Raw genomic sequence first — 18,369 nt, 5'->3', positions numbered from 1 at the left:
CATCATTGATTATCCAAAAGTGTTGCTAGGTCAAAATTCTCTATGTTGTTTGACTCAGTAGATCAGGGATAAGAATGTTTTCACTCCAACTTAATCCCATTATTTTATTTTTTTATTTTTTTTTTTTTTTATAGAGGCATGTTTTTTTTTTTTTTATTTATTTATTTGTTTGTTCGTTCGTTTTGTTTATACATGCACTGGGTACAGTCAGAAGCGCGGGAGGGTGAGAGAATTCACCAGAGCCAGAGCGGGGAGCAGAGCAGGCAGAAGGACCAAAGTACACTGCTGAGGGGAGCAGCGGGCGGCAGGAGAGGTCTGCGCGCCATGTGGGACCCTCCTCCAGTGGCCGGGGAGCAGCCGGGGATCGAACCGGCGCCGCAGAGGTCGCCGGCAGCTTTGCAACCCAGCGCTCAACCGCTGCGCCACCGGGGAGGCCCTAATCCCATTATTTTAAAGACTACTGAAAGTAATCATTGAAGCATAATGTAAAATAGTGAAGATGCTACATTTTAAAATTTAAATAACAAAAATTGGGATATCATTTAGGTTTGAACAATGAAAAATAAGTATATTCCAATGAAATGTCAGCTTTCTTTTAAATTGAGCCATTCAATTATATCACACAATTTTAATTTATGCTTTGTGCCCTGTGTGGTTTCACAGATTATGCTTTTTTGGTTGTCCTTAGGGATTTCAAGGCAAGACTGGCCCTCCTGGACCAGGAGGTGTTGTTGGACCTCAGGTATGTTTCTCTTCTTTATTTCCCTTTACCTTTCTGTTTACATTAAAATCTTTTCCATGATGTGCAAAATCTGCCGATTTTATTATGGTCAAAATAATGTATGTTATTTTTTAGATCACATTTAAATATATGCAGCAAGCCTACATCAAATAAAATTCAGCAAGCTATTACTTAGCCAAAATGATTTTTCAGTTGCCTTAATGAAAAAAGAATAAACTACATATATAAATTAAATAAACTTACGAAAATAAGTTAAAAAATTCACAATGATTTTAACATGAAAATCTGACATGTCACCATATAGTAAAAATACCAAAATACTTTATTAAATGTTTTCCATCATCTTTCCATAGGTTGTCAAATTGAAAGTAACTTCAGAAGCCTGAGTATAAATTAGATTGAGAAGTATACTATATTTGAGATAAAATGCCCTGAAAAACCTTTATTCTAAAAGTTTAATAATAGTAACTTATTATATAATTTTCTATATTTATGATGGGAATTCAATCATTGATAAAGTATTGGTTTGTAATCTTTGAGTATGTCCAAATACTGTTAAGAAAGAAGCTTTTTCAAGATAAGTAGCAGAGTTATAAAAATTGGTGCACTTTCCTGAATTATAATTTGAAATAGTTTTAGAGAATAATTCAATAAAATACACATTCTGTTTTATCCTGGCAAAACATGAGCATGTTTAATGGAGAAAAAATGTATTTTACCCAGTTGGAATTTTACCTTTGCTAATAACAAATTCTAATGAAAGATTAAGAGCAGTTGAACAAGTATTTAATTATTTAATTTCTTTAAATAGTCTTTTCTCAGTCTATAATTAGTTCTAATACTTTGTGACACAGAGGGAAAAATTGCATCTTCTTTCTAGGGATCTGTGTGACATAGCAAACATGAAAAATTCTTAGATTGGTTGATCATTTTACTTGAGAGGTTAATCCCAAATTAAAGGAATGCTGTTTGTTCCTTTTTTTGAGAAAACAGTGTACATGCAAATGTGTCTATTTTTTTATGCTTAAAAGTTTCCCTTTTAGCTACTGATTAGTCTGGATTAAAAAACTATTCTCGCAATAATTAGTTTCCCCTAAAATACATTTTCAATTTCAAATAACTCACAAAAGTTTTCTCTGGACAACTTTAGCTAAAGGAATGATTACTATTATATTAAATTTTCATGAATAGAAATGGAGTTGGAATCCAACTAGAATAGCAAAATCATGGGCATTACCTGAACACTTCAGGACCTCACATCTTTTGAGAATTCCTCTCTGCCTCATGCAGACAACTGTCTTTTGATACCTGAGATTTTTGTTATCTCCCTATGTTAAGACATAAAAGTAGCCAGTATATTATTGAAACACCTAATTGAATTTATTGAATTATTTTCCTTATAGTTATTTTAACAAAGAAAATCTAATTGTCTATTTTAAATGTAATCCTATTTTCATGTGAGGACAAAGGAAGTGATTTAACAGTTCCAATATTGATTGCAAGACTTGATATTCATTTATTTTTTGTCCAGTCATGTGAATCATTATTCGTTCTTAGCTCAGTGGTAATATTCCTTAAATTAAGATCAGTTTTACATCCCACACCCTTGAAATTCTAGCACTTAGATATTGAAGGAAAAATTCCTCTGAGAAAAAAAGCTTACACATTCAAAATAAGTTGAGGACATTTGGCAATAGATAGTTAAAGAAATACACTTTAAACTTTAAAGTGTACACTCAGGTTTGGGGCAAATGTATTCTTTATTCAAGACCAAAGGTAAGATTCTACTGCATTTTAAGAAAAATAGCAAGGAGTGAGATTCCATAAGCAGTTTCAGTAACCATTCCACTGTCAAACAATCTTAGTGCCTGGAAATTTTCCCTTAATATATCTTTAACTTAAATCCTTCATTTTGCTTTATTCTAAGTGGAGATAGAGAGCAACTGGTCACCACTCTCTATTTATACTTGAAAGTTCATTAAACCCTAGCACCACAAAACAGTACCACTCAGGGGACACATAAATGACCTGACATTTTTCACTTTGGCATTTGCAGCAATTGAAGACAGTGGGCTATTTGTTATAGCCTTCAGCCGGGAGGAACTGCCAGGCCAAACTCATGGCTTGCAGGATCCCCTTGCCACATTCTCTAGACTTTGTCAAATGAATATAGATTAACAATAAGGTGGTCTCCAGTCATGGCAATTCCAAGGAGAACAACTTTGGTTGTTTGGTTTCCAGGAGACCTACACTTATCATCAAGCAGTGATTCATTTAATCGCTACTAATGTGCTACCCATGCCTCTTACTTTTAAATTCATTTGACACATTATATAAAAAAAGGGAATGGAATGAACCTGTGGCTAAAACCACGGTTTTTAACAATGCCTGGGTTGACCACACTGTGAAGCAATTCTGGTCTAAATAAAGAAACCATCTCTTTGAACTGTATCTTTGTATATCCTTCGTACACTCAGATTCTAACCCAGATTCTAACCCTACCAGATATGCTATTTTCAGTGATTAATATGAAATGTTTTTATAGGACATTGCAAAAATAAATGAGAATGATACACTTTTTTGAAATGAAGCAATGTTTAAGTTTGTTTTGGTGTTGTCATTGCCAAAAATTAAAAAACATTCTGATGAGGTTATGTTTATCCAATTTAGGGACCAACTGGAGAGACTGGTCCAATAGGGGAACGTGGACATCCTGGTCCCCCTGGCCCCCCTGGAGAACAGGGTCTTCCTGGTGCTGCAGGAAAAGAAGGTGCAAAGGTACAATATGCTCAAGGAAGGTTTTTGTCTAAAAATATCCGTTTACTTTTTACTGTTGTTTCTTATCCCTTGGCCACAAATTCCCTAAATGTTAGCATAGTATTAAGTGAATGTCAGAAAAATGTGTCAGTAAAATATCCAGTTTATTGTACATCAAGGCATCTCTCATCAATAATAGTAGACCTGTTAATTACGTTGACCATAAAACCACCTATTTATATTCACCTTCAGCATTCAAAAAAGATAAACACATGCAATTTGCAGCAACATGGATGGCACTGGAAGGGATCATGCTCAGCGAAATAAGCCAAAAAGAAAAAGAAAAATACCGGATGGTCTCACTCATAGCAGGAATCTAGAAAACTTAAATAAGGGACCAGGAAAATGAATATAAGAAAGTGAAAATCAAAATCAACAAAAAACTATGAACCAGAGACACTTTTTGGGGTGGGGGGCGGGAGGGGAAGGATTGGGGTCAGAATGGGGCGTTTGCAATTGTATGGGGGAATATAAAAATAAAATTTAATATTTAAAAAAAAATAAATAAAAAGTAAACTATTTTCATTTCCTTTTTTAAAAAAAAATAAATATAGATAGTGATTCACTTTAATGGTATTTTGTACAATGTTCTCGTTATGAATATTACTTTGGCTTCACATAGAGTGGTTAGAGGTAATCACAGTTTTGTTTGTGTACATGTGCAGAAATTACTCTATTTGACAGGTGTATATTATAATCTTTAGGGTGACCCAGGTCCTCAAGGCATCTCAGGGAAAGACGGACCAGCAGGACTGCGTGGTTTCCCAGGTGAAAGAGGCCTTCCTGGAGCCCAGGTATAATCAAAATATAGATGAAGTGGGTCAATGAAATTGCTTAGTAGATGCATTTTTCTCAAGTTTTAACTAAAGAAAAATGCATGGGTTATTCAGGAGAAATATATAAGCATATGTATCAATTATTAGAATATATATAACAATATGTACATTTGTCTAACCACTTCCTTGCATCCTTTCTTATCAATTATACATTTCCTCCTATTAATATTCAATTCATATTGATTCATTTTCTTTGTTTTTTTCACTTTTCCCAGGGTGCATCTGGACTGAAAGGCGGGGAAGGTCCCCAGGGCCCACCAGGTCCAGTTGTAAGTATGATTATAATAAATAGCCATGCTTTCCAGGGTTGTAAATTATCGCTCCTTTTTCATTAGTCACATGCTGTGAACCCACAGTATGTTCGAGGAAAAATAAACACATGTCAATCAAACCAGTCAATGCCTGGTTTCTGCTAATTGCATGCTCTAATGCATGCAGAAACAGCAGAATGTAGAAGGTTGAAAATATTTACTCCACTGCTGCTATCAGTCCACTCCACTGCTGCTATTGTCCCTTGCAATACCTAAGGAATACATCATAATTTGTAATTCAGAGTATTTAACTTGAGTTTTGTTCATCTTTTTTTAAAAAAATCCTATAAGCATCAGGTAGAATATTAATTTATCCAGATTGCTTTATTTATCAATGTGATCTTATAAAATATTGGCAAATGGGGCCTCCCCGGTGGTGCAGCGGTTGAGCGCTGGGTTGCGAAGCTGCCCGCAGCCTCTTCAGCGCCGGTTCGATCCCCGGCTTCTCCCCGGCCACTGGAGGAGGTTCCCACATGGCACGCAGACCTCTCCTGCCGCCCGCTGCTCCCCTCAGCAGTGTGCTTCGGTCCTTCTGCCTGCTCTGCTCCCCGCTCTGGCTCTGGTGAATCTCACCCTCCCGCGCTTCTGACTGTACCCAGTGCATGTATAAACAAAAAAAAAACAACAAACAAACAAAAAAATAAAACATGCCTCTATAAAAAAAATAAAATAAAATAAAATATTGACAAATGAGCAAAATTCAGATTTTGCCTCTTCTTTTCTTTTCTTGACATACACATCAATTCCTCACAGAAACTGAATGCAGCCTTCACTTTCTCCACAAATTCACCTTTGTTCTTAACTATACTCTGACACCTTACGAGCCATACCCAAACTGCCAGGTTTAGTGGTCTCTCCTCAATCTATATCTTATTTCATGAAGATGAAAAGCTTAAAGTTGTCTTAAATGCTCTCTCAACTTCCTTTTAGAGCATATTGAAGTCCTATTAGTTTCACTTCCAAAATGTTTTTTTAGCCTGTTCTCTTTATTTCATTTTCACTACAGCAGCTACAAGCAGACATTTTTTATTTCTCTTCTAGCTTAACTCATCTACTATGTTCTGACCCTCTTTATTCAGTTTTTGCCCACTAATCCTAGAATTTTAACTAAATATCCTGAACTGTGACACCCTCTGTTTATACATTTCTTATGTATAAGGACCAAACTCTTTAGGACCAAACTGCCTTTAGGACCAAACTCTTTGTCTCGACTAACAACACATCTTCACAATTTGGTCCAAATCATTATATTCCTTAATACCTACTCTCTAATTCTAAATAGTCTAATGCATTGAATATCTTGCTCCTCAAAGGACTATGAACTTATATAATTTTCAGGGAGAATGGTTTAATTTTTCCTCTTTCCCAGGAACCTGATTTTTCCTTTTCTTACCTGACAGAAATCCTACTTACCCACCGAGATCAACCTTATATTTTAAATCTTTATAAAGTCATCTTTGGACAGTTGACCACTATTTTTTTTAATTAGTAAAATTTCTTTACTTTAAGTAGACTTTGTCTCTCTTGTTAGATTGTAAGTGCCCTGAATTTCTGTGGTTGCATTCATAGCAAAGTGCCTGACATACTATAATCCATGTATCAAGCTATGGGACTTATCAGACTTAGAAAGTCTGATATCAGAGTAAGATGTGTCAGGTAACTAGTAGTAGGAACACAGTGAGTATAAACCTTGGCAGATTATTAACATTATACTTAACATGAAGATCTTGCAAATGTTGTATCATAGTGACTCAGGTAGTGTGAATATTTACTAAAGATGTTTTAAGGAAAAAATGTATTTATTTCGGGGCCTCCCTGGTGGTGCAGTGGGTTGAGCACAGTGCTGTGAAGCTGTCTGCAGCCTCTGCAGCATTGGTTCAATTCCCAGCCAGCCAGGGAGATGCCCACATGGCGTGGCAGAACTCTCTTGTCTTGCCTGCTGCTCCCCTCAGCAGTGCTTTTGGTCCGTCTGCCTGCTCCCTGCTCTGTCTCTGGTGAATCCTCTCACCCTCCTGCACCTCTGCTGGCACCCCAGCTCTTGTATAAATAAATAAAATCTTTAAATATATATATATATTTATTTCACCAACTATATTGGTCTTTCCATATTCATTAAAGCAATAAAATGATGTGGAACATTTCAAAAAAGTCCTTAGACATTTGTTGTAGTAACATTAGCATGAACAACAGTCAAGTAAGACTAAAGTTTTTTTTGAGCATGAAATCTTCAAAAATATTATTGCAGTGCAAACCATTTAAGCAGACTTTTAGGTTCCAAAGTGATTTTATTTTAGATTTTTTTTAAGATTAATGGTTATTGCATGTATAAAACCTGAATCATGACAGTAAGAATTTAGGGCCCAACCAAACAATGCTGTCCCAGGTAGTTGAACAATTGAATTCAATATATTTGTAGGGGACATGATATGCCAGGAGATATGATTTAACCAAATAATAGTAGTTATCCAGTTATGGGTAGAATAATATAATGGATATGATACAAATACCTAATAGGTTATTCATTTACAGTAGTTCTTTATTTGGGAATTACTACTTACTTCTCTGTATGAAATTAAGTTTCACGGAAGATATATCTTTAAGAAACTTATAATGAGAGGCCTCCCTGGTGGCACAGGAGTTAAAGTCAGCTCTATCAAACTATCTCCAGCCACTGCAGCATGAGTTCAATCCCTGGCCAGGGAGATAGCCCCGCTGCTCCTGTCAGCAGTATATTTCAATAGATCTTCTGGTTCTGCTCCCCACTCTCTCTGGTGAATCCTCTCACCCCTTGTACCTCCAGCTTATACCCCGGTTCTTGTATGGATAAAAAAAAAAGAAACTTAAAATGAGATAGAAAATTTTGAAGAGAAACACAACATAAACTGAGTGAGTTCGTGATTAAATGCCTAATGACAGTCAATATTAATACTGCAAGGATAGGGTGAAGAGAAGAGAAAACAGCAGGAGGGTCGAGAGAGAGGTGGTTCTTGAACTTGGCTTCACAGAATCATTTAAGAGCAAGAAAGTGAAAGTAAGAAGGTAATATAGCTGTTAGGGAATATTTGGTCTAACCAAAATGAAACACCTTGGGAGAAGGAATAGAACTTGGATTCTTGCTAGGATCCAGACCCTCTGCTATGTATTTACACCTTGAAAAGCTAAAGCAGGAAGATTATATGGCATGTGATTATTAAAGTTCTAAAATGACAAGTTGAAGTCATTTGAGGACTCCAGGGGGCAAGTGGAGTGAAAAATCAAAGTTTTTTGGTGTAAAAAAATTTAGGAAAAATCATCAGTGTGTACTACAGAGCAGAGATTGTGAGATCTGATGAGCCTGAAAGTTCAGTGATCAATGTCATCATGTAAGAGTGAACTCATGACTAGGGCGTGGGAAGGCAAAGGACATGGGGCTGTAACAAACACTGGGAGGACATGGTAGTAGGGTTTATTACTAAGATCAGATATGGACAATGAGAGTAGATGAAAATTCAATGATGATCTCAAGCCTCAGTCTTTGTGGGAATGACAGTTCAGTGATACCTTCCACGGTTGCAGCAATTTGACCTGCTTAGGAACAATAACAAACACAAAGCACTTTCCTACAAAACCCCAAAACCTTTTAGCTGTCACAAAGGATTTTAAAAGCCTTTCTACTTTGATAATAGGAATGCTTCACAAATGCTTAAAATTTATTTGGAGGGCCTCCCTGGTGGCGCAGCGGGTTGAGCACTGTGCTGTGAAGCTGTCTGCAGCCTCTGCAGCACGGGTTCGATTCCCAGCGGCCGGGAGAAACCCACATGGTGCAGCAGACCTCTCCTGCCTTGCCTGCTGCTCCCCTCAGCAGTGTCTTCAGTCCGTCTGCCTGAACTGCTCCCCGTTCTGTCTCTGGTGAATTCTCTCACCCTCCCCCACCTCTGACTGTATCCCAGTTCTTGTATAAATAAATAAATCTAAAAAACAAATGAAGATTATTAAAAAAATAAATAAAAAATTATTTGGAATGAACTCCTATCCTTATAATAAATTCACATATCCTATTCTGTAGGCATTAAATAGTTAATATTTTTTCTCAAAATTTATGGAAGAGGAGTCACTGAAAGGAAAGACATCATCCGCATTTTTTAGTTTCTAATGATCTTGCTGTAATTGCTGTTAAAAATAGTGAAGAATTTCATGACGGGGACTCCTGCATAACAGATACCAAGTCAGCCTTGGTTTATTCAATTTAAAATAATTACATGCATATGAAATTTGATTTTGAAAAATATTTATTCCAAATGATTAAGATTAAAACAAGACAAAAATTATTGATTTCCTGTATGTGAACTGTAACATTCAGAAAATTTATTCTTCTTATTTTTTTTTGAGGTTTAAGGGGTTACCTTGCAAGTGGTAATAACAACAAGAAATCAGGAGTAGTGAGTTTTTTGGCAAGAGAGATGAGTTCTAGTTTGCAATGTTGAAAAAGAGGTAACATTGAAATATTCAAAGAGGAATATCTTGGCAGTAGGTGAGAGACAATGAAATTCTAAGTCATAAGCATAAAGACATGAATATCCTATAGGGATCCATGATTCTCTAAAAGATAGGTCTGAGTGTATATTGATCATATTAACTTCACCGTTGAGATATTTACCAAGTAATGGTAAGTACAAGATTGAAATCAGAATTTGAGGGGGATGGAGATTCAGCAATTATTCATATTAAGGAACAATATTAAATTAGAATTCTCTTATGAAAAGAATATCAAGGATACAGGAAATAAGTTTGAAAATAGAATAATCTTAAGAATAGTTAATCTCTCAACTCCTGATGCTAGGAACTTTCTAGTCATTATTTTATTTGATTCTTGCCACCTGATCCTATAGATATTATCATTTCGTTTTTAGAGGTAAGAGATCTGAGGGTTAGAGAAGGTAAACAACTCTTTAGTTCATAGACCCGTAAAGACAAAAATCCATGAAAACACATTACCTAGACCCATTTCCAGGTATATTTATCTCTTACTCTGTAAACATTGGCTAAGTTCTCTTTCTCCCACCCTCTTCCTCTCTGTTCTTCCCTCTCTTCCCTCTCTCCTCAAATCCTCTTAATCCTTTCCTGCCACTGTGAACAATTTGGTGTGCAGGGAGAGGATTAGAGGACTTTATATAGCATCTGTGTGTACTTTAATATTCCTATATGTGCTCTTTATAACAGTTGCCTACTTTGAATGAATCAAAGATTAAACTGCTTAAAGACAGGTTGAATCCTTAGAGAGTATAGATGTTTGTTGTATACTATTGCCTTTGTAATCCTAGAATACAATTTTTAAGAACCGTTGTTGTTCTGTGTATTTCTGGATTACTAGAGAAATAACAAATTCCTTAGTTAAAGAAGATCCCAGTGAACTAAAACTGAAAATCCAAGCAGAGTTTTTATCAGTGAGCAGTTCCTTCCCACAGTGAAATATGTCATGTTTGTACATGTCATTTTTATATACTTTATACACTACAGCCTTTCTATATATTCTGATGCACACAGAACAAAATATAATATTTCATACTCAACCACCCATATTTGTGTCCCTCTATTAAATTGCAAGTATATTGGCCATCCATTCTCTTTATTTGTATTCCTTTCCATCAAAAACATGGGCTGCATAATTTGTGTCACATTGCTGACATGAGAGAAGTGGGTTTATTCAACACTCTTGGGTTTAGCTGTGATGCCACTGACTTATGGTTAAAGGATCCTGTGATATGCCATATTATATTATCCGAGAGAATCTGTAGGCAGATATAGGAGATTACTTTATGTGATGAATATCCACAGAAGATATCACCTGCTAATCACAGACTGAGAAATTTTATAATTTCTTGAGTAGTTAGCTGTTTCTTTTTTGTTTTTACTGATATGAATCATAAAAATTAGATTTCTCTTTTGGCTTTGGCTTATAAAAATCATAAAATCAAAATCAAGACACAATAGAGTAGGAAACTCTCTTCACTATTTTTGTATCTTTTTCAATATAATTCTATTTAAAAAATACATGTGATGGGGCCTCCCTGGTGGCGCAAGGAGTTTAGATGCAACCTATGAAGCTATCCACAACCTCTGCAGCAAGAGTTTGATCCCAGGCCAGCCAGGGAGCAACCCACATGGAGCAGCAGACCTCTCCTGACTTGCCCGCTGCTCCCCTCAGCAGTGTATTTGTCAATCCACCTGTCCTGTTCCCTACTCTGTCTCTGGTCAATCCTCTCACCCCCGCATCTCTGGCCTGTACCTCAGCCTTTGTATGCATAAATAAAGAAATCTTTAAAAAATAAAGTACATGTGATGTACTTTAATATTATGTATTATATTTTATTCTAGTTATTTCTTTTAGTATTGGACATAACCCATTGCATTGACTTAATGACCTGCAATGGAGAAAAACCGATCTATAGAATACGTTTTTAGATTACTTATATTGTTGGTTCTCTTTTGTATCAATAACATTTACCTGCTTATCTATTTCTCTCACTTAGTTCTTACTTATATTCTCTTGTACTTCTTATCTTCCTTGTAGTCTGCTATATCTTCTTTTCATGGAAAATCTGTAATTAAATAAATATCTGAATATACCATGCAATCTATTTAACTAAAGTTATATAGATTTATTCAGTGGAAATTTCCTGAAAAGGCTTATAGCTTACAAAAGAAGATAGATATGAAATAGATAAATGTAGAAAAATGAAAGCAAGGTAAAAGCAACAGTTTTTGAAATTACAGTGGGAGAGGATTTATAAATAAATATCAGTTTTACCTATGAGAACAGGTTTTTGTCTGCAAAATACAGTCTTTACAGTACTCATCACTATATTTATCTTAATAGCCAAAAACTGGTATGTCAATGGCATAGTGTTCTAGAGGTTTTGCTATTAGAAGTGAATGTAGACTGAGAAATCTTTTTTAGGGCTTCCACTCAAGACAAACAAAATTATTACAACACGGTACCGTGACTTTGGGCTTTTAAAGTCTGGTCGAAACCTAGTGCTCATTGTATGCGTGATATTGTGCGTAAGAGCTGGTAATAGATGCCAATCAAAGCACGGCATGTTTTCTGATCCCAAGGGTTAGGCACTAAATGAATGTCTTGATGCACATGCACGAGGCAGAAGCAACAGGGGATTAAACAGCAAGAGAGAAGGCAGTTCGATATTTTTCTCACAAGTTGAACATATTTATGTAAACACTACCTATCTAAATATGTTTTGCCTGCACATTCTCAGGATTTTCCTTCACTGCTTATGTTTTTATAATCAAAAACCAAGGAAAGTATTTTCTCTAAAACAACTCTCCTCCATATATTATTTTTTGATATGGAATCCTCTCATTGCCAACAGCTCTTTCTCTGAAAATGAGATTAAATATCCTTACAACCACATTTCTTTTCTTCCCTGACAATGGTGGCAGTTAATATGGACAAAGAATCTGAAAGGAGACCAAACACAGAGCTGCTAACAGGCAAACCCCAATATTTCACAATCTTGTAACACATTGGGCTCTCTCCTGAGACTGCCCCCCATGATTCTGACTGTGCTATTATTTCTTCCTATTATCATCTCCTCCTTAGAGTTCACTTGCCCTAAGGTGATAATTCCTTTTCCTTCTATTTTTTTTTTTTGTCTACATCCTATTCCAGAGAATCTTCTTTTCAGTGAATTTTACTCAGCAAACAAGGGTCTAAACAAGTTTACTTTAAAAAAAAGATATGTGTTGACTAATTGAGTCATATTTGATATTTTTTAATTTAATGCACATTTTCCTTATTGGAATCCAGGCATCTCTTAGTGAACTGTTGCCATAGCCAAACTGGAATGAATAAAGAATAGATAGAGATGATGGTGGGAAACTGATGATTGAAGATTAAGATATTGCAAGACTAGTCTTAATTATTTAAAATGTATGTTTACATTTCAGTAATGCTTAATATTTTATCTGAATTTTTAGCTTCTGTGATCTAAAATATGTGTTACCTGGAGAGTGCAATTGCATCTATTTAATTTTATTATGGTCAACTTGGCTTTAAATAGAAAAGGGCAGAGTTTTTTTTTTGTTTGTTTGTTTGTTTGTTTTACCTTCTGCTTGTATGTACGGGTCTAGTTCCTAAGAACTATTGACTTGTTTTTCTGTTCTTTCCTGGGTGAGATTCCTTTTAACTGAAAGTTAATGAGATGATTTCTCTGCTTATTAATTTCATTTGCTCCATAAATACTTCTCAGAATATGGAACACACACAGAAATACTGGAGAATATATTTACTGGGTGTTTTCTCCTATTTGCAAATAATTAAAGAAAACACCATTGTTGCCATTGTTTTGTCATCACTCCAAGAACATAAATTGATGTCTTTTTATTGTTTCATTAATGTAAGTTTTAGGGAAAAAGGCTACATAAGGGGATAAAGCTATCATAAAGTTAAAGAAAGATAGGTAAATAGAGTAATGTAAGTTCCTCCCTTTTAAATCAAGTAAATGTCCATCTGACATTTGAAACAAGTAACTTTCAGTTGAAAAACAAGTAACCTGTGGTGATTATTGGTAATAAAAGAACAGAATAGTTTTATGATACTGTGGCCATTATAATTGATATAACTCAATACGGACAATTGCCTTTGGAAAACTTTTAATTTATCACATATTATTGCTATTTAAATTGTAAATTGGGAAAATTATATTTCTATAGTTTTTAGCACCTTTTCTGTGAGTACTTCCCAGTTAAGCACTTTTTTTAAAAGATTTATTTATTTATTTATACAAGCACTGGGTACAGTCAGAAGCATGGGAGGGTGAGAGAATTCACCAGAGCCAGAGCAGGGAGCAGAACAGGCAGAAGGACTGAAGTACACTGCTGAAGGGAGCAGTGGGCACAGCAGGAGAGGTCTGAGCACCATGTGGGACCCTTGCAGACAGCCTGGGATCCCGGGGATTGAACCGCCACTGCAGAGGCTGTGGGCAGCTTCGCAGCCCAGTGCTCAACTGCTGAGCCACCAGGGAGGTCCCCCAGTTAAGCACTTTTGTTGTGCAAATTATTTATCAATGCTATGGGCACATGATTTTAAAAGCAATTTAAATTAGGATTAATGCTACTTTTATGTCAAAAAAAGTTGTACTTTTTTTTTAACATTTTGAAGTTAAACATTCTATATCATCTTCTAGGTCTTCCTATAAAGACGTGTGTTTGTGTGTATTTATTACTTATTTTAATTGAGGCAATATTAGGCACCCCTATCAGGTATTTCCCCCAGAGTGCACACACCACCAAATCACACATAGGTCACCACCATCCCCCAATGTCAACTTTCAAGTAACCTTCTGGGTCTTTGTTTTCTTTTCTATAAAGTTTCATTTTTACAGTTATTTGAGATTTCATTTCTATTTTGAAATACATAGCTGTTCAGGTACGATTCTCTAACATCTGTTGTATTCCTACTTTAAGACATCGTTGAAAGAAGTTTAGTTGTATTACTATACAGAATGGTACAAAAACCTGATGCCAAACATTTTCTGTCCTCATTTTATTAATGAGAAAAGTGAGCCCTGGAGAAGTTTATCACTTTGCTCAAGATGTAAGCTTAACGATTTTAGCTCAGGAAATGATCACATACTCAGTTCATGTATTTATTTAGGACACGCTGTGTGCCAGGAACTTGAAGTACTTGAAGTACTGGAGATGAGTGGAAGAAACAAACAAAATCCCACCTTTGTGGAGCTGATCATTATCCATTTGACATTTTTAAACACAAACATATTTGTTTTAGATGTGATTGTTTATTTGACAACTATAAAGCCCTCTTCTCTGTTCTTTAATGACCAGTTATACTGCAATGCTATAATTCCCTATCCCTATAAATGTTTTACCCTTTATAGGAAAAATTACATTTGCAATATGAATTTCTCAAGGGCTGATACCTATCATAATACATTTCAAATTCCCTGTCAGAGTCAGAAGAGAGTAGAACCTCACTGTATTTTCTGGTGAATGTATATAATGTTCTCTTTTTAATATTAGGTTTAAATTTTCATTTTTCTTTTAAACAAGACTTCTCCAGTGATTCAATTGGGACTAAAAGATTCATGAGGCTTATCCTTTTAAAAGTTGGCCAGGGAATGTTTAAATAAAATTTGCAAGTTTGTAATAGCATTTGCTTAATCAGTAGATACCATCAGAGATTTTCTCTTTTCATTTGTAGATAGATAAAATAAAGACATTGCAGAGCATGCTGTTATTAAAAACATCTAGACTTATAGAATGCTTGAAAAACTAATGGAAAGGGAAATTGCAGTTGTACTTTAGGGCATGAATGTACATCGAAAAAGTCTCCTCTGGTAGTTTTCATCCACTGTTTCGAAGTTAATGAGCTGTGACAAGATCATGAGTAATATTTTAACTACAGGAAAGTTACATGTTTTGTTATTAATTTTAATGCATCTTGCACAAGCAAGATGGCAATCTGAAATTTAATCTTATGCATGCCCCAAGGGGGAAATTAAAAAAGTTAAGTTTTGTAGTACAAAAGCAGAATATAACATCCACAGAGTGTATACATTGTCATTGATTCAAATCAGCATTCTTTTTCTACTAATATATGTGAAAAGATTTCCTTGATTAATCCTAAATTATTTTTTAAAGATTTATTTATGCATACAAGAACTGGGTTACAGGCCAGAGGTGCAGGGGGGTGAGAGATTCACCAGACAGAGCAGGGAGCAGAAGAGGTGAATTGACTGAAATACACTGCTGAGTGGAGCAGAGGGTGAGACAAGAGAGGTCTGCTGTGCTATGTGGATTGGCTCCCTGCCTGGCCAGGATCCAACTAGTGCTGCAGTGGCTGCAGATTGCTTGATAGCACTGTCTTTAACCCCTGCACCACCAAGGAGGCCCCAATCCTAAATATTTGAACGCATTTCACTTTACAATGGAGAGGCATTCTTCTCTTAAGTAAAATCCCTGTATTCTTTTAATTCTGATGCCACCCTTTTTCTTCAAATATGGAAAATTTCTATTGACTACATATGAGTACATTTAGATCCTAAATATTTTTAACATATCCATCATGGACACACCCTGTATCTCTAATTTTACTGTGCTCATATTTATTACTATTATTTATGTTATAATTATTTAATGTGCACAGTAAGTATTTTATGCATTGGAGGTATTAAGAAAACATGGAGATATTTATAGGATAAAATTCAATATGCCAATGCTACATTAATTTATTCCAAAAATAATGGTAGAAAATGTACATGCTATGTTTCACTGTCTAGGGAATATAGAATAATATCTCATGCTATAAATTCTGAGAATAATCCACCCATTTGAAAAGATGGTAGTTATCCTAGACTTAAAGAATGACTAGAATTTTAAGTGTACAGAAAAAGACAAAAAGACAGTCCATATCAAAAGATAAGTTGAGCTGAACACTCAGGGGTAAACACGCGAAACAAGAGTAAGAAAATAAATCTACTATACCAAAATATGAGGTAAAATAAAATTCTGAGTATGTGAATATTTTTTCTAGGAAGATTAAGAATAAGCATATTCTCACTAAGATGCTTTAATTTAAACTGTTTTATGGTTCTTCATTGATGAGAATGAAATATTTAACTTGAATCAGAGGTGAAACATGTTGAAAGACCCTGTAGTGTCATGGATAACACTTTTTGAAGAGTTCTCAAAACAAGTAATTCATTGTTGTTGAAAATTAAAAACAAGTTAGTAAACAGTTATAACTAGGACAGAGATGCTAATAAATAGCATAACAAAGGTCAGGTGAACTAAATAAATGGCAGAATGTTTATTTCAACAATGGAGAATGAATTATCAATTCTTCTAAGTTTTCTTATTTAAGAAAGTGTCAATCATTATGCTTATTTTGGTAGAAGTGGCCTATGAAAGCCTATATTTCTTCTACTTATGTAAGATACATTTGATTTATTGTGGTATAAAGACTGAGGATTTTTTTTTTCCCACCATTTATGAAGTGTTCAGTACTGTAGGAAAAGACTTTGTATGAATCAGGGCATATCAGCTAAACCCTGAGTCTTATAACATTTACCTGAATAATAAATAAATTATACAGAAATTATCTTATATCACGTATGTAAAGTAGCATGATACTTGTTTAATAGGCTCAAAAACTGGAAAATAAAAAAAAAATTCTCTTAATACATGCTTTCACTTTCTAGTGAATCTTCCTTTTTATCTTTACAGTTTCATAGCTGTCAACCTTAACACAGCCTATTGTGATATCTTCCTTGGATAGTCTTCACACAGTTGGTGGCTTAAATTTAAGACAAGATTAAAAAGAAAAATCTTATGGTCTGACAAATCAAAATCATGTCTTATTGTTAGTCATGACAAATAAAATATCTCAACACTTAAATTGAATTTTTAGATTAGATTTGATAACACTAATGGATAGTAATCCTTTTCTGAGATTTTTTACAAGTAAAATGTTAAAACAAAAATGTAATATAGTCACCTTGCATGGACATTGATCTTCAATAAATCAGCTTTTCAGAGAAGTAGAGATTTAACTTCAGGGGTGTTGTTAGTGTTAAGCCAAATAGAACAGAATTGCTCTGATCATGTTATATATTGTATTCTGTTGACATTTTTCTATTACTAAAAGAAAAAAAGTGCTTTCCTTAAGGAACTTTTTTTGTAAATCAAGAAATACCTTTGCATTCCCTCAATTTCAGAGCCCTATTTGTCTTGTTATTTACTACCTTTGTCCTTGCCTCATTACTTCTCTTTCTCTTTTTCCCTTTCTTTGTCCTCTCTGCCCCCCTCTTTCTCCTCACCCACTCCTCTGTTCCATCCCCTTAGCCCTTACCTTTGTCCTTGTCCTCACTCCGTCAGGTCCCCGCTAACCTGCAGCTCACTAATAATACAGATCTTTATATTCCTTTCACTTTTAGGGCTGCACTTTTTTTAAAATTCATTTGATGCATACAAGAACTGGGGTGTACCCCAGAGTTGCGGGGGTGAGAGGATTCACCGGAGACAAAATAGGGTGCAGAACAGGTGGATCTACTGAAATACACTGCTGAGGGGAGCAGCAGGTGAGACAGGAGAGGTCTGCTGCGCCATGTGGGTTTGATCCCTGGCCACTGATCAAACTCAGGCCCTCCTGGCGATAGCACTGAGACTTAACTCCTAGGCCACCAGGCAGGCCTAGGGCTACAATTTTTGAATGTAAAACAACTAGAGCCCTCTGCCCTTATTTGTGTCTTCTGCACTGACCGCTGGAACCACTCATACAAAGTGTGCCAAACGGGCTAACAGTTATATCACTTGTGGTTGACTTGATTTCATAAAATTAATTTAATATTATTAAAAAGAAAATTTTGACACAGGGTAGATGTTTATTATCTAAAAAATACTAACTGCTAGTTTTCTTTATAATCATTTCTTTTCCTTTAGTATGTGAAATAAAGGACAACTAAGAATTTAGTTTTCATGTAACTCTTGACTAATCATGATGCAATATAAGGAAGAGTTATTCTACACTTTGTTAAATTATGAAAGAAAATAATGGATCATAACCTAGCCATTCATCAGTAGTATATTTGAAGGACAACGGCCTTGTTATGCTTTAATAAATAAAATGGGAAATAGTAAATAGATTATA

At 35.2% G+C, this 18,369-nt stretch overlaps 1 protein-coding gene across 2 annotated transcripts in view; it reads left to right on the top strand.

The window, feature by feature from the left end:
• COL11A1 (collagen type XI alpha 1 chain) overlaps window positions 1-18,369 on the top strand; it is a 196,445-nt gene that overhangs the window by 118,755 nt on the left and 59,321 nt on the right. For both annotated transcript variants that reach the window (XM_037498135.2, XM_037498134.1), the window contains exons 38-41: window positions 689-742; window positions 3,413-3,520; window positions 4,264-4,353; window positions 4,611-4,664. In XM_037498135.2, the coding sequence (XP_037354032.1) occupies window positions 689-742; window positions 3,413-3,520; window positions 4,264-4,353; window positions 4,611-4,664 (306 nt within the window). The remainder of the gene's footprint in view (window positions 1-688; window positions 743-3,412; window positions 3,521-4,263; window positions 4,354-4,610; window positions 4,665-18,369) is intronic.

Source organism: Talpa occidentalis, unplaced genomic scaffold (assembly GCF_014898055.3).
Source record: "Talpa occidentalis isolate TD23 unplaced genomic scaffold, MPIMG_talOcc4v2.1 talOcc4.9, whole genome shotgun sequence".
NCBI lineage: Eukaryota > Metazoa > Chordata > Mammalia > Eulipotyphla > Talpidae > Talpa > Talpa occidentalis.
The sequence above is the reverse complement of the archived record's forward strand: the minus strand, read 5'-3'. Positions and strand labels throughout refer to the sequence as shown.